The sequence below is a fragment of the Danio aesculapii genome, chromosome 5 (assembly GCF_903798145.1).
Source record: "Danio aesculapii chromosome 5, fDanAes4.1, whole genome shotgun sequence".
NCBI lineage: Eukaryota > Metazoa > Chordata > Actinopteri > Cypriniformes > Danionidae > Danio > Danio aesculapii.
Genome location: NC_079439.1, coordinates 34,105,108 through 34,123,244, shown reverse-complemented (window position 1 = coordinate 34,123,244; position 18,137 = coordinate 34,105,108). Strand labels below are relative to the sequence as shown.

The 18,137-nt window shown below is 34.3% G+C and overlaps 1 protein-coding gene across 1 annotated transcript; it reads left to right on the top strand.

Moving 5' to 3' along the window:
- The first annotated feature begins 866 nt into the window (after positions 1 to 866).
- ptpa (protein phosphatase 2 phosphatase activator) lies at positions 867 to 18,137 on the top strand. The gene is made up of 10 exons (XM_056458012.1): positions 867 to 937; positions 3,775 to 3,884; positions 6,530 to 6,616; positions 6,762 to 6,887; positions 8,120 to 8,237; positions 9,068 to 9,167; positions 9,267 to 9,391; positions 11,175 to 11,275; positions 13,782 to 13,889; positions 17,075 to 18,137. The coding sequence occupies exons 1-10, from the start codon at positions 913 to 915 to the stop codon at positions 17,147 to 17,149; spliced, it is 975 nt and encodes a 324-aa protein (XP_056313987.1). The 5' UTR covers positions 867 to 912; the 3' UTR covers positions 17,150 to 18,137.

The following is an 18,137-nucleotide window of genomic DNA, read 5'->3' as shown; positions in this document are numbered from 1 at the left end:
TATAAATGCGAATTTCCTAAAATTGCAATGCGAAAATGAAATTTTTGAGAAATAAAAATGAAATTTGCAAGCAAAAAAAGAACTGGACATAAAAGTCAAGTAGTGCAAAAAAAATAAAAAATTTGCAAACATTTTATAGCATTGCCTTTACAAAACCAAACTATACAAAGAAACTTGGGCGTTTACGTCAGGCCCAGACCTACTGAGGCAACCAGTTTTATGCTATCATTCGAATCGCCTACAAGGTGACGTCATAGTTCCTCCACTCTTTTTGATTGGGATAGTTGTTATGCAAACCTGGCAACCCTGTTTCATGCCTCGTCTCTTGTTCTATTTTGCGTCATTTTTCTACTGAATGATCGATAGTTTTCACTGATAATCTGAAGTAAATTTTATTTCTGTACATAAAGAAGATACAGGGAAATAAAAACTCTTCAAACTGTTCAAAATGATAACTAACCTAACTAAAAATCGCGCTTTGCAATGTCCAAAATAGAGCACATTTTCCATATATTTTCATAGATACTCCAATCTATTTTGTAACGTTGTAGCAGTTCTAATTTTTGCACATAAATGTTCTTGGACATACATGTAGGCCTAAACAGTCAAATATTAACAACTTTTTATAATTATGTTAGTATATTGTATTGATTATAGTCATAATACATTATTTTAAATGTTTACAAAGTAAAAATAATAATAATAGAAAATACATAGTTTAGAATATCTGATCCGAGTCCTAAAATTAAAACTAAAGTTACAAATAACGCATGTTACAAAATTATTTGGGTTGCATTAAGAGGCTTTTTTTTCTCGCAGCACTTTACTTTCGCTGGTCAAGTTCAAGGAATATATTTGAGGCGAAACTGCGGGTGAGAGTTGAAGGGTTGTGTTTTCATCACCACAGTAAACATGGCGGAGACAGAACAGGCGTCAGGTAACTCACATCAATCAAATCTTCATTTAAACAGAGCTAATTCAAAAACGGAGACAGCAGTGATATGTGGAGATTATGTATGTCGATGTGCAGCACTTGAATGGACGAAAGGGACTTCACTTGTGCAGAAAAGCGCTTTACTGTCTCGCCGCGCCTCATGTAATGAATCGATGAGAGTCTGTCACTTCTGCGCGACGGCGAATATTTAGGTTATTACGGCTTGAATGTGAACAGTTATTATCAATTTCCATATTAAGGTTGTGTTATATTTTAGCGACAGTTATTCATATACTGTTCGAGCATTATAACCCATATGTTAATAAAGAGAAGCATCAAGGCTTCTCAGTTTTAGAAAGTAGGCTGTACTAACTTACGTTATTTTTTTCTCTTTTGTTTATTCATAACCTTTGTCTCTGATAGTGTGACGTTAATAAGAGAACAGTATTGCCAATTAGGTCACACTACAGAACTTGGAGTCTAGACATTTGTTTTGATATGTGAGATTTATTTGTATGCCAGCGTAGTGACACGGTGTTTTGCCATAAAGTTACCGATTAAAAACCATAAAACTACCAATGTGTAACGTAAATTGATTGACAATTTAGTTTAGTAAACGAGGTGCTTTAATGCTTACGCTTCCTGTGTACTACTATTTTTACCATCGAGGCTAAAAAGGCTCTAGTCCCTAATGACAAAAAATCAATTACAGCAGCACATCTCTAACAAAGTGTAAAGACATGTCCTGAGAACTTCAACGTGTAATGAAGTGTTGATTCTTTCATCAACACTTTCCTTTCAGTTGTCAAGGTAAATACAGTTGAAGTCAGAATTATTAGCCCCCCTTTGATTTTGATTTTTTTAATTATTTCCTAAATGATGTTTAACAGAGCAAGGAAATTTTCACAGTGTGTCTGATAATATTTTTTTCTTCTGGAGCAAGTCTTAATTTTTTTAAAAACATTTTAAGGTCGATATTATTAGATATTATAATATCTAATATTATTAATATAATATTAGATATTATCTTTTTTTGATAGTCTACACAGAACAAACCAGCATTATACAATACCTTGCCTAATTACCCTAACCTGCCTAGTTAACCTAATTAACCTAGTTAAGCCTTTAAATGTCACTTTAAGCTGTGTAGAAGTGTCTTGAAAAATATCTAGTCAAATATAATTTACTGTCATCATGGCAAAGATAAAATAAATCAGTTATTAGAAATGAGTTAATAAAACTATTATGTTTAGAAATGTGTTGAAAAAATATTAGCTGTGTCCGAAACTGCATACTTCTATACTATATAGTACGCTAAAATCAGTATGCGAGCCGAGTAGTATGTCCGAATTCATAGAATTCGAAAATCAGTATGTGAAAAGTACCTGGATGACTTATTACTTCCGGTGAGATTCTGAAGTGCGCACCCCATGCATGCTGCGCTATCCCATGTTGCCCTGCTATGGGAATTCATGAATGGGAGTGAAGCGACGCAACTGATGCAGATAGGACACGTGACCATGACAAAATGGCGGATGTAGTACGTCCGAATTCCATTCATCCTTACATTCATACTGTGTAGAATGGACTTTTCTAACGGCCGAGTAGTACGTTTAAATTCAAATGCACTACCTACTAAGTAGTAGGCGGTTTCGGATGCAGCCATTCTCTCAGGTTTAACAGAAATTGGGGAAAAAAAAATAAACGGGGCTAATTATTCTGACTTCTGCTGTAATTGTGTGACATTGACAATAAAATAGACTTCTCTTGTATTTTTCTTGTAATGAAAAATAACCTAAATCATCTTATCATGGCTAGGCATTGGCCGGTATAAGATTCTGACAGTATGATAACCTTGGATAAAAATATCATGGTTTCATTGTATTGTGATCACTGCTCTTCTTTTTAAAAGTCTGGGTAAAAACCAAAAACGTTTCCTCCTTTGAACAGTAAACATGTCCGGCTAAATAATAAAAGTCATTGACTTCTGCTGTCTTCATTAGTTTCAACTTGAGTTAGACATTTTCTGCTGGAGATACTGTTGTCCTAAAAACAAACAATCAAAACAACATTTTAAAAAAATCTTACATGTACCGTAGGAACCATACGACAGAAAATGTTTCACAGTTTTAAAACCTTGACTTTTCCAAACCACGGTTATCATCCCATGTTTAATAATGGCTCTGTTCTATGGTTTATAGAGCATAATGATGACTTTGTAGATGTTTCTTTCATAAAGCTGCGGTCACACTAGAGTTTGACCATGCGAAATTCTGTAGTACGGTGCTGCGAAAAGGGGCAGGGTTAAACAAGAAGCTTATACATTTATAAAAGTGAGCGATTGGTCCAATATTTTAAATTTCTGTACAGAGAAGGTCATGTTTTGATCCTCAATTGGTCTCACGCAGTCAAGTGATGCGATTTTGCAGGTCAGAGTTCACCAAGCTTGAACTTTGCAATGCAGTGAACTGCGAAACTTGACGCACGAACTTGCGTTTCTGGTCTGACGCATTCGTGTGAGTATGAATGGCAGTCTATGGGGAGAAAAGTGCAGTGTGACCACAGCTTCAAATATGTATTGTAATAACCAATTTAACAAAAAACACCTCAAACCTCTTAAGTATGACAAGTGTTCTTATCATTTTGAACAGCACTATGTAACCTAATGTTTTGATCATTAAAATATTCATTGTTATGAATCTAATATGAAGAGTCTCACGTTAACTTAAAATTCATTTTGTTATATCAGTATTGTATTATACATATATTATACAGAATGTATGATTATTTTTGGTTGACTCAAAAATTAGATGTGCCCTTCATATTTGTATTTCTCACAGGCTCCTCCCATGAGGATGACAAACCTCCCAGTTCTGTCAGTTTCAACTTCATGTTGCCAAAGAAGGAGATCAGCATGGTGCCTGATATGGGCAAATGGAAAAGATCACAGGTATGTTGTTCCACCAACTCTGAGGTTAGTTAATCTGCTGCATTGAGAGATGGGAAAAGAGCCCATTTTCAAGCTCTTTCTCCAGTTTCCCTTGGGTTTAAGGATAATAATAGGAAGCTCTATTGTTTGACACACTTTTCTGCAGCTAGTTGCAGCAGCCACACCATTACATTTTAAAGAGGCAGTTCTAAAGGATACAATTCAAGAGAAACTCTCTATATACCACTTCTGTTATTTTTATTTTTATACTGAGCATTTTAAAACACAGAAATGAAAATCAGTGACCTAAAGAGAGTGGCTTATTACCATTGTAGACTTGCTGTGTTGAGTTAAACAGGTAAGCTTGTAGAACTTGTGCAACCAAATAAATTCAACCAAGTTTCTATCCTACCATTAATCTTGAGGGTTTTAAAAAAGTGTTTTTAGCATACACACTCCCCAGCCAATATATTATGCACACCTTGCTAGAACCAGATTGGACACCCGTTTTCAATTAGGTTAATGGAAACATTCCTCTTGTGTTTTTATCCATACTGATATAAAGGCATATCATTTAGATTTGTTGGCTGCACATCTGTGAAGTGAGGGTTCTGTTCCAGCACATTCTAAAGGTGCTCGATTGGATTGAGATCTGATGACTATGGAGGAAGTTAGAGTTTAGTGAATTCACAGTGATGTTCAAGAAACCAGTTTGAGGTGATTTAAGCTTTGTGACCGCTATCTTGCGGGAAGTAGCCATCATTAGATGGGCACACAATGGTCATATAGGGATAGAGGTGGCCAGCAACTATGATCAGATAGGATAGTATTTAAACTAGGGATGCCACATTACTCGATATATGAATAAAATGTTTAGTACAAACTCTGTGGTTTAATATACATGTGGATATTGTGGTTTTTCTGTTTTGCATTAAAATGTAAAAACTGTATTTTAGAAAGCATTGTCTTGTACTGAAACAAGGCTCCCCACCATATCATCTTATTCTTGTCTTAATCAACAAAAGAGAATGAAATCACTCACTCTGCTCTTGACTGAATAGCTATATAGCTCAGTAGTGATTAACTTTTATTTAATTTAAACATTGAAGTTTATGTACAGTGTGCAGGGTTATATTTGTTAATATTTTTACAGTCTATGTAACTAAAAACTACTGTTGGGTGCATGAAAAAAACTGTATTTTAGTAGTATCTTTGCTATATTGTATTAATTTTTGTATTGTATTTTGCTTGTAGAGTAGAGTAGAGTAGAGTTTATTTAACAGTGCTTTTTTAAATGAACATCTCATCTGTAACTAAACTGTGACCAAAAGTCGAAAACATAACCGAACCATAAGAATTCTGCATTGTTGCACCCCTAATTTAAACAATGTTCAGAGTTTGCAAACTTTAAGACTGAACTGTTAATAGAAAGCAGGATGTATCCTTTCTTTCATGTTGTCAACACCATGTTATTTTGACCCTTCCATCTGAATGTCACAGCAGAAATTTGAGACTCCAGTGGACCAGGCAAAAAAAATAAATCCAGTTTTCAGTGGTCCAGTTCTGCAGTGTGTGTGCAAACTGTTTGTTTTTAGAGATGCTCTTCTACAGACTTCAGTTGTAGGGGTTATTTCAATTATATTCCTTTCTATCAGCTCAAACCAGTCTGGCCATTCCTCTCTGACCTGTGGCTTCTAGAAGACATTTCCCTCCACAAAAAAAATTTGCTGGTCCTTTTTTGGACCATACTGTATTCAAATCATTTGCCCATGAAAATCTGAATAGATCAGCTGTTTCTAAAATACTAATACCAGCCAATCTGGTATACCAACAGCCATTCCTAATTCAAAGTCCTAAAACTCAGTCTGACCATGCGCATGCCTAAATGAATCGATTCACTGCCATATGATTGATCGATTGATTAGATAATTGCATTTACTAGCAGTTGAACAGATGTACCTTGTTATTGGTTTGTTTAGAGTGTTAATAATGGTATGCTAATAGTGATTTATATAAGTAGGACATGAATGAAAAGGAGAAACAAATAAAATATGAACGATCCACACTCCAATTCTCTATGTCTGAAAGCAGAGTACTATATATAATTACTTGGAAAAAAATTAAATTTGGCCAATTCCTTAATTGGACCTACACCAACAATTTGTTTATATGTTAATAAGAAATGGCGAATAGAATGGAATCTTCCTACAGGAAACAAACACCATGAAATTAGCTGTAATGCTGGGGAAAGGTACTTCTTCAAATTCTCTAACCACTGAGGCCCAATTGTTTTTACCTGCTGTAGAATCAGCCACCCCAGATGACATTGGTTTTTAATACTTGGAGAAGATCCTCCCAAATGCTCTATTTGTAAAAGCATTTTAACTATCAAGCAGTTTTATTAAAATGTGTTGTCCTTAATCTTATGTGAAATTAATTCACAAAAACAGTTAATTATTTTGAAGCCATTTTTAACACTGTTAATCCAAATACAGTTTTAGAGTTTTTAGCAAAAAAGATTGTTAAAGGTTAATTTAATTTAGATCTGTATTGAACTTTTCTTGCCATAAAAACAGCCGTAGAAGCTGGCATGGCATTAAACACAATAATAATAATGAAACTCTCTTTTGCTTGTATTTGAGCATGTTTTTGTCTTGTGTAAGTAGGCATATGCAGACTACATTGGATTCATTCTGACCCTGAATGAGGGAGTAAAGGGAAAGAAGCTTACATGTGAATACCAGGTGTCTGAGGTGAGCTCTGTTTCTCTCTATACAACTGTGTGCTTTATTCCTGTGTCATTAATTTAGACATGGATTCATATGTTTTAATGCAGATTATGAGGATTTGGAAATCAGCTCAAGAAAATGTGCTTGTGTGTTTTTTTTTCGATGTTAGACAGTGGAGAAGTTGCTTGCTTTGTTGGGAACATTAGATCAGTGGATTGATGAGACGCCACCAGTAGACCAGCCTTCTCGCTTCGGCAATAAAGCTTTCCGAACATGGTATGCCAAACTTGACCAGGTAAGCGTCTGTTTGACACCAGAAGCACTTTTTGTATATATGACCTGCATTTTCTGGAAAATAAGTCACTTCTGACTATACACTTGGCTAAAATTGCATTGTTTAGATGTGGTAAAATTATTTATTCTTTAAAATGCTGTACTTTTAAACTTTCAAAAAGGAAAATGCCATTTTTTGTAGAATTAAACAGTTCAAAATCATTTTCTGCTGGATTCCAGGTCATGTGGGTCTTTGTGTTAATAAACTGGCAGATGTGGCAGCAAAAAAGCAATTGCTTTGAGATTGACAGAATGTTTAATTCTGCAATTAATTTGGATATATACAAAAATGGCAAACTGAATGGGACAATTGTAAAAATAATACATTGCAAGAGATCAACCTGAGCATAATTGAAAACTTTTCAAAATGTATTTTTTAGGCATCATCAGACTATGTATTCTAGATTCTGAATTGCTCATTCTAGGTTGACTCATTTGTATCTTTTGAGAAATAATATACCACCGTAAGAAATATTTAATTAATTGTGAAATTTCAAAGAATTCTAGACAAGATTTCTGTACTGAGAGCAACTTGGATGTTTTTAAATATGTATCCTCGGGAAGGATTTTTAGTTATTTATCAAAGATTAAACTTAAAAAAAAAAACATATCTAATAACACTCTAGTTTAGGCAACATTTCATGCTATTAACTACTGGTTTATTATCTGCCTATTATAAAGATTTTAACTGTTCATCAGTAGTTATAAAGTATAATCTTATTCTACTTGCCTAATCCTACTGAAAACCTAAACTCCTTTCTTACTAACTATTAATAAACAGGTAATCAGTAGTTCATCAAGCTAGAAGTGTTAGTTGTGACTTAAACTAAAGTGTTACCGTTGTTTTTTATGTACATTTTTGTCATTTTTAAGTTGTATTTATTTATTTTGTATCATCTCTTGTAGATATTTGAATTCGTTATTATTGTGTAACATGTTTTAATCTGTATTGATCTTGCTATGAAATAGGCATAAGTTGATGATGTGGCAGTAAATAAACGAAACATACGTTTGGACTAACATGCAGTAACTTTTTCATCATCAGGTTGTAGGTCTTTTGTATTTAGTGAAGTATTTGAATGAAATAGATTAAGCTTTTCTTGTTGACATGTATGGTTTTTTGACTGTACTGGGTAGTATTAGGTTAGTATTTTTTTTAATTGAAAATGATACAAGCATAATTTGTGTGTGCAGGAGGCAGAGGCTCTGGTTGCTGGAGTTCTGCCAGCTGAGCGTCAGGATGCTGCTCCAGAAATTGCCGTGTACCTCAAAGAGTCTGTGGGCAACTCCACCAGGATTGACTATGGCACAGGTTTGTGAGGAAATGTATTACTGTTTGTTGTTAACAAATTTTATTTCTTAAGTGTGTATGTAAAAACACTTGTACAAGTAGAAATTTTAAGAAGGTGTCTTGTCAAAAACAAGCAACAAAAAAGCTGACTGCTATCAAATTCTCTTTTTTATTTTTATCCACTGTAATGTAGGGGTCCACACAATTTGTTCATGTTGACCAAACGCAAATAAATTAAGATTTTAATTTACAAAACAAATTTAAGTGGATTGAACATAAAACAATGAAGCTGTCCTCAAAAGTCTCAAGAATTGTGTTATTTAAGCTCATTTTAAATAGGTACTGTGAACGAGAAACAAAAATAAAAAATGAGTGTAGTCTTAAATATCTTTTTTCTTTTTATTTTAGGTCATTTTTTATATACCACTATCTACATTTACCCGAATCTGATAACTTTGGCTTCTGAGAAACCCAGAAAGGAAAAAAAAGATTTGTTGTTGTTGTTTTTGATTACCACTAGAGGGTGCTGTTGACACACAAACAGATGGTATTCAGAATGAACACAATTCAGTTACTGATTTAGAAACAATGCTTGTGCAGTACAAATAATAGTTTTCAGTAAAATTGTTTCATAATAACTTGATATGAATATTTTTGGGAGAATTGTTCATTAGTTGAAGTGTACCCTTCAAGCATGCTGAAATAGAATTAGGATTATTATTCAGACTGTAATCTCATTAACTAGGCAATATGTGATTTCATATGCTGTAGATTGAGCAGCACGTTAGCACCCAAGCAGGAAATGCTAACTGCGTTATTTAGCATAAGAAATAACATGTTTTTGTGTGCAGGTCATGAGGCCGCGTTTGCTGCGTTCCTCTGCTGTCTTTGTAAAGTGGGAGCTCTGCGCATGGAGGACCAGCTGGCCATTATATTTAATGTTTTTGACAAGTCAGTGTATCTTCTTATGTCTTGACTATGTATGAAAATATGTGGCTGATGGCATCAACATGATCATTTGCATCATGCATTGTGATATGATTGGCACAGGTATCTGCGAGTGATGCGCAAACTGCAGAAGACGTACAGGATGGAGCCAGCAGGAAGTCAGGGCGTGTGGGGTCTTGACGACTTTCAGTTTCTTCCCTTCATATGGGGAAGCTCACAGCTTATAGGTAAAAACTACAAGTTGGTGTATAATTTTGGCTTCAATTCCAATAATATCCAGCTGCAGTCCCGCAGAACCTCACACGTCTCAGCACACACAATCCAGGACACATGATCTAGGCAGGGGCAAACCGTATATGGTTACGATGGATGTTAATGTTATAAACATCTTCTCGGACCTCGTCATCAATATATTTTATATACAGTTGAATTCAGAATTATTAGCTTCCCTTTGAATTTTCTTTCTTTTTTAAATATTTCCCAAGTGATGTTTAACAGAGCAGGGAAATTTTCACAATATGTCTGATAATACTTTTTCTTCTGGAGAAAGGCTTGTTTGTTTTATTTAGGTTTTTAATTTTTCAAAAACTATTTTAAGGTCAATATTATTAGCCCATTTAAGCTATATATATTTTTGATAGTCTACAGAACAAACCATCATTATACAATAACTTGCATAATTACCCTAACCTGCCTAATTAACCTAGTTAAGCCTTTAAATGTCACTTTAAGCTGTATAGAAGTGTCTTGAAAAATATCTAGTAAAATATTATTTACTGTCATCATGGCAAAGATAAAATAAATCAGTTATTAGAAGTTAATCAGTTAATGAGTTATTAAAATTATTATGTTTAAAAACGTGTTAAAAAAATCTTCTCTCCATTAAACAGAAATTGGGGGGAAAAATAAACAGGGGGGCTAATAATTCTGGAGGGTTAATAATTCTGAGTTCAACTATATATTGTTAATAATAGTGCACACAATAAAATAGTGTATACTATTTCACAAATATGACGATTGAGACGGGCGAATGGGGAATGTTGTTTGCGATCATCATTCAATATAATAGACTGAACAGTTTTCTATCAGTCATCATAGATGATCAGTCATCATGTATCTGACAGAGTCAATAGCTGGCTTTGCCGAAACATTTTTGAAAGGCATATATATATATATATACGATCTAAATTGGACCGGTTTAATTTATATAATGGATTCATTATAATGAAGGAAATAATAGCAAGTTAATACGTATAGACTAGAATACATTTTTATATGTAACAAAAATCTTTTTACATTTAATAAATGTATAACACTAAATTAATATTTTACTCCAGCGATTTGAATCCTATTTATTTGCTCAATAAAATAAGTCATTAGTGTTTTAACTGATTATTTTTATTTACATGAGTACCAAAACAGCACAGATGTTAAAATGATCGTTTGATATAACAATGAAATAACGACTGAAATAGGAAACCCTAAACTGTTCACAGTCACAGTCGCCATGTTTGCGAAATACAGTAGGTGGCGATAATGCTCCTAAGGAGTTAGTTGTCAGTAAACAATAAAAAATAAAAGAAAACTGATCTGTCATTAACCATGGTTCACCCCTGCCTAGATCGTGTGTGCTGAAACCTGCGGGTCTGCAGCTGGATATATCTCTCTAATTCTGTACTGTTTAACATGTCTTTAAATGTCTTCTTGCTTAGAAATGACACATTTTCTTTAACAATAGCAACAACTCTATTGTGTGTGTGAACAAAAGACAATATTTGAAAGAATGTAGGTAATCCACAGTGACTTCCATAGCTTTTTTCTCCCTTTTTTCCATACTATAGAATTCTGGTTACTCGCATTCTTCAAATATGTTTTCTGCTCAAAACATTTCATTTTGGGTGAACTGTCCCTTTAAGACCTAATTTTGTTGATGCTTTCAATACCAGTCAAGGCGACACCCAGTGGTCAGAGTGAGTAACGGCCCTGTGTTTGTTCATCTATTGTGTTCAGACCACCCAACCCTGGAGCCCAGACACTTTGTGGAGGAGAAGGTTGTAAACGAGTACCACCAAGACTACATGTTTCTGGAGTGCATTAAGTTCATCAACGAGGTGTGTGTCATTCAGCGTTTGTTCATGTTTTGGGAGATTTTCACATTTTAAATTGGCGTTTATCAGTTTCTTGCGAGGATGATATTTTGATCACACACAGCCAGAAACTCAGAAGTTTCATTCATGTCAATTCTTAGATTATATAGTTTAAAACTCTCTCTTTCTCTCTCAGTGAGGTTGTGTTGTACTCCTCTCACATGAGTCATTTCCTTCCTTCCCTGCACGTTGTTGTGAATCACTCCTCAGGCCCCAAGGGTCCACCTCCTCCTTTCTCTTTTTTTTCCTCTCTTTCTCTCTCTCTCTCTCTCTCTCTCCTCTCCTTCTCTCCATTCCACTGTGTACGGCTAGTAGTGCTTTGGAAAGTCCGGCTTGCTGTGCGTGTGCGTGCGTGCGAGTGTGTGTGTGTTGAAGTAAAGCCACACAGCACTGCCATTCATAAAGTGCTCTCTCCCAAGGGCAGCCCACCAGCCCCTCTCTCTAATAAACTCTAATGAATAGGCCTCATAGTATAGTGACTTGATGATGATGATGATAGTCAAATTACTAACAGGACTGAAGAGATAATCTTTTGATAATATCCTGATGAGTCTTTACTTCTGTTGAGTCTTTGCTTATGTTTCTTTACTTCACACACAGAGTCGGTAGGATTTGTTTTAAAGATCTTTATGTAGCTATGATGCATATCATTTAAATAAAAGTGATTGAAAAGATATTGATACTGTTACAAAAGATTATTATTTCAAATATATGGTGTTCTTTTGATTTCATTTTTAATAACGTATAGAAATGATTCACAATATCCTTCAGTCTATTCATCATCAAAATAATCATGTAGTTTTTAACTGGTTTAAAGGGGTAGTTCACCCAAAATTTGAACATTTGATCACCATTTGCTTCATCGTCGTGTGGTTTCAAACCTTTATGACTTTCTTTGTTTTATTTTGAAGACAGTTGGAAACCTGTAAGCATTGACTTCCATAGTAGGAAAAACAAATGCTCTATGTTTCCATCCAAAAATGCGGATTCACTTTATGCGCAAAACTGGATTATCGCATAAAAGATGTGCGACTATAAAGCAGCGTTTCCATCCGTACAAAATCGTCACTTCCCGATAAACTGGCGCCAAATATCAACAGTATAAATGGAATTTACTGTGGTAGGAAAAGCTGCGTGAATCTTTTCTTCATTTAATAAATGACTTGCGCCTCAGAAGGCAATCCTGGAGGTAATTAATAATATAAAAACACTAATACTGAAATAGTAAAGGTGTTTTAGAATGACCAAAACAACATTTCAGATGTTTTACAAGGCAGTCAGCCGGCTGGTTTATCCATTTGCACACACTTTTATCATCACATGATCTCTTATCACAAAATCACATGACCTTTTTTAATGCACATGCTGGAATTTGTTCGATAAAAGTTTCCATCGCAGTTTACGCGCTTTTTTTATCGAATAAAAAGTTTGGCCTACTCAGTTATAAGAAAATCGGTTGATGGAAACAATGAGATGCGCATAAATTTAAAAAATGTGCATTAAAAAAAACGTATGTGTGTGTTCAAAATTTATGCGCATCTTGGTGTTTCCATCAACTGAATCTTTTTTTTTTTATGCGCATATCCAAAATGCGCATAAAAATAGGTGGATGGAAACGTAGCTAATGGTTACAGGTTTCTAACTGTTTTCAAAATATTTTCTTTAGTGTTCAACAAAAAATAAAAAATAAATGAATATAATTTAATTGATGACAGAATTTTTATTTTTGAGTAAATAAAAATATCATGTGACACAGATGTCTGGAGTAATGTCTGCTGAAAAAAAATGTGGTCAACACATGAGTACATTTCATTTTAAAATATGAACTGTTATTTTAAAATATCTATATTTTTCATTGTAATACTATTCAACGGTTATACTGTATTTTTCATCAAATAAATAAATAAATCCTGAATGGAACAATTTGTACAAAAACGTAAAAAAAAAGATTCAGGAATTTGGTAATGTATGCTTTTAATGTCACAAAAAATCATAAACTCTGTTTATTTTACAAATTGATTTACTAACCTTTTGAAAATGTATAGTTTATTTATTCATTTTAATTGAAGTAGATCTGCCAAAACGTGTAAAATCTGGTTTAACCAGATTAATATTTCTATACCTACAAAATGTAAATAGCTTTTTAATGGCTGCTTCTATATTGATATTTATATTTATTTGTATTAGTATTTATTTTGAATATGAAATTCATAAACATTCTTTTCTTTTTTTTTTTCTCTTTCTACTTTTTTACTTTTTACTTATTTTATGGTGAACCGACACAGAAATTGTATTTTATTTTTTATTTTAGTAACTTCAAACTGTTAAACGTCTTCAAACATAGATGTGCAAATATCTTTGAGTCTGAAACACTTCAAAGCTTAAATGTTGCTGATTGCACATTACATCTTAAATATTCTATCATTTTGATAATCACTATGTGTATAAATAATTTCTTCTGTCTCTTTAGATGAAAACGGGCCCTTTTGCCGAGCACTCAAATCAGCTGTGGAACATCAGCGCCGTTCCTTCATGGTCCAAAGTCAATCAGGGCCTCATCCGAATGTATAAAGCAGAAGTACGTATCATGATATCATTAACACCAGCACATATCGGTAGATTTTTGACAGTGTAATCTATTAAACAACACCAACTCCTCCAATACAGTATGTACATTTAAAAAAAACTAGTGAACATTCTATTGAAAAAGCTCAATTTCAAGCTTCCAACTCCCACGCTCTGCGTGTGACGTTAATAAATGCTTCATTATAAATTGCCAAGCCATAGCTTCTCAGTTGCTCTGTGAAGTTTCAAGCCCAGAGCTGAAAGAGTTAATCGAGCAGGCATGTGTGTTGAAGGGGAAGAACCGAGCGCCTCTCCCCCTCCTCCAAAAGCCCACATCCTGTGTTGTGGAGAAGCGTTGCTGTTCTCCCTCCCCCTGCAGAGTGAAGCTGAGGGGCCAGTCTGTCTGCAGATTCCCCTCCTCCTTCCCTGTCTGTCTTTCCCCACCCCCGTATATATCACACACACACTCCTGCTCTCCGCCAGACAGACTCATGACTCTTTCTGATGGTGCTAAATGACTCTGCTTTGAGTATGAAAGCTCTGCATATGGAAAGTATATATATGAAGGGCTTTACTTCAGTATCAATGCACTTTTGTCTTTTCGTGTGTGCGTGTGTGTGTGTGTGTGTGTGTGTAGTTTGAGGATATTATACAAGAGTTTTTCATAATCCTAGATTTTTGTTTTGCAAGAATTAATTATAATGCTCTAAAGAGGCTGCAAAGAACTTTGAAACTTTATAACAGCTTTCTGTTTTAAATATTGCTCATGAAAAATGCCTAGGGCCAAGTTTTTGCTCAAATCTTAAGTATCACAACTCTTAAGCGTTGATAACATTAGAAGCGTTTTATAAGGAATGAATTAGCATATTAGAATTATTTCTGAATGATAACGTAACTGAGTAATCATTTAAAATGGAGTAATGATGCTGAAAATTCAGCTTTGCCATCACAGGAATAAATATATTTAATAAATATATTTAGTTTAAAATATATTTAAGATGAAAGTGTATTTATTGTAATATTTTACATTGACTATTGAGTATTATTAATAGTATAAATATTTTCTATTTTCATTTTAATCTTAAAGGTCTTAGTAACTGTGATTTGTCTTTTTTTAATGCAGAATGCATCTGACAATGCAGAATACTTCTGAGAGCAAATTAAGGCAAATCAGATGCAGCTTGACTAGCGTAAAGCCTGGTTTATACTTGACGCATTCGCTAGTTTATTTGAGTGTGCTTGGCAAATGTGCCGCCATCGATGAGTTTGCAGAGGTTTGCTTTGGGTGCACATGACATAATTTCGGCTGGCGGAGCACACAATTTTTTAAAAACTCGAGCGAACAGTTCGAGTGACGCGTTTGATTTGAGTTACACTTTTTTTTAAGAGATTTTGTCTGAAACTGTACACACATCTTTATGATCCGTTCATGCGTGATCATAGGGATAATCAGATGACCAATAATTCTTGGCTAGTAATTGCAACAGCGGTGGGAAAGGAAGAAAGTTTTTGTTAAAAAGTTTGGAAAAACCTGAGGGATAAGTTTGTTAAAGCCAAAAGAGGTCATGGCAAAAGTGGAGACCCAGGTACACAATTACAGAATATGTTTTTCCACCATTTATAGGTTTAACACTGATGTATATATTACAATTTTGAATTTAAAACAATTTAATGGTTACAAAACTATAATTAGGGGACAGATTATTTCTTTGATAACACAGGAATATTTGAACCTGTCAGTTTACAATATACTGATGACCTGTTTTTCTAGACATTATTGGTCATAGTGGTCAGAAATGTTGGACCATTATTGCCTTTTTAGCATACACAGTTGAAGTCAGAATTATTAGCCCCCTGTTTATTTTTTCCCCAATTTCTGTTTAACAGAGAGATTTTATTAACACGTTTGTAAACAGTTTTTAATAACTTATTTCTAATAACTGATTTATTTTATCTTTGCCATCATGACAGTAAATATTATTTGACTAGATGTTTTTCAAGACACTTCTACACAGCTTAAAGTGACATTTTAAAGGCTTAACTAGGTTAATTAGGTTAACTAGGCAGAATAGGGTAATTAGGCAAGTTATTGTATAATGATGGTTTGTTCTGTAGACTATCAAATAAATATATAGCTTAAAAAATTAAAACTGCTTTTCTTCTAGTCAAAATAAAACAAATAAGACTTTCTTCAGAAGAAAAATTATTATCAGACATACTGTGAAAATTTCCTTGCTCTGTTAAACATCATTTGGGAAAAATTTTAAAGGGGGGTTAATAATTCTGACAGAATTAGGTAGAGGACAGAAACTAGCCAGACAGTAATGTGTGAATTGTGGAGTGGGCTAAATATAAACAAAATCTTTATTTTTTTAGTAAGTGTACTTTATTGCTTTCTCTTTATCTCAACGGCCAACACATCAAGTATAAAAGCCTTGTTCACTTCGTGAGGTGCGCGCCCAGTCAGCGGAGGTCCGCGATGCGGCGACAGGCGAAAGTATAAATCGGGCTTGACCGCATTCTGTTATGAGATTTAAATGAGAAATGCAAAAAAAATGTATTAGTTAATACAAAGCAATGTTTTCTAGTTATTTTTAAATATTATTTAATAAATTAGGATGTACCCACAGCAGCTATATTTACCTTCAGTCCACTAGCCTCAATCTAGTTTGATTTTTGGCCCTTCGTAAGAAAAAGTTTAGGGCACTACTGATTTTAGATGTTTGATGTTAGGTTTAATTACAGTGCCTATAGAAAATCCTCATATCCTGTGAAAATCTATACATTTAACTACATTACACCCTGCTTTCTAAAGACCTGGATAAAGTTGTAGAAAGGGAACGATTATGAGAAGGCTACAAAAATATTTCAAAGGCTGAAAAAGTTATTTGAAATGTGATTTGATTTCAGGCTGTATGACAAATAATATTTCAATAAGGTGTGTGATTTTTTTTTTATAATAAATCTCTATATATAATAAATATAAATGCAAAACAATGTGTTTAGATTTCAGTTTCTTCGGGTTTAATTTCTTTTATTTCTAGCAACAACAATAAGATTTTAGTTTAGTTAACTGAAATAACTCTGCTCTGCATAGAGTCTGTTTGGATACAGTGGAGATTTTGAAATGGAGCAAGTCTATTCTCTCATTGCAAAGTTGCATGATACTAGCTAACTCTTTCTCTGTCGCCTTCTCAGTGTCTAGAAAAATTCCCCGTCATCCAGCATTTCAAGTTTGGCAGCCTCCTCTCCATCCAGCCAGTCAAGCCATGAGAAACAACAAAACAAATGCACACCTCTTCAGAGCACAACCAAGACCCCAACTCTGGACGAATCTGCTTCAATCCCATGTTAACAAACCTTAACATGTGCTCTCTTCACAAGAGGTGAACGATCTTGCTCCTGTAGATCTATTTTCCTAAGGAGTTCAGTTTCAAACCTGCTCTAATACATACTTCCCAAAATAAAGTAAGCAAACCTGTTGACCTTGATCATCTGGTTCAGGAGTATTTGAGTTGAACTGAACTCCGCAGGACGGTTGATCTCAAAAGCCCTGCTCCTCACAATCTATTAGTTGTGCAAATCAAATCCCACTTCTGATATTCCTCCTAAGTGATGCAATTTGTCTGTATGGTTTTATTTATCTACCCCCCATGCAAGCAGGAATTTGAACTGCTCAGACACCTGCAGTGAGCAGTAATGCACATATATATTTTCATCTGGCATTTCTATTTATTTATGTGTATATAAAGAACAGCTTGTCACAGTGAACGGTTGAAGGCTTGGTTTTGGTTTAATGGGTTTTTATTTCCTGTGTGCAAAGATCTGAAGCCAACGAACAATAATGTGTGTTTGTGAGGTTTTTTTGGAGCATCATTGTCTTAAAAAGCACTTCAGAAGTAACTTGCTATTCAGTTATCAAAGATTGCTGAGGCGTGTTTGCTGTGAATAGTATTTTTTAAACTGTGTCAGACATTAATAAGTTGTGAACCTCTGTAGTTCTAAAGTTTTTGCTGTGCTTATTTCTTTCATATTCTCTTCACTGCAAATAGGATGAGTAATCGATGTGTACAAATGTCAAGAAATCACTTAAAGCTAACAGTTTGGTAGCAGCCACATGTAGCTAACACCATAGTCTTCCATTGCTAAATCAAAGCAATGAATTGAAATCCGGAAGTTTATTATTATGCTAAATCAGTGAAGCGTATTTGGTTTTTAAAGTTCATTCTGTGTAAATAAATGGGTTCTGTCTGCTTCAAAA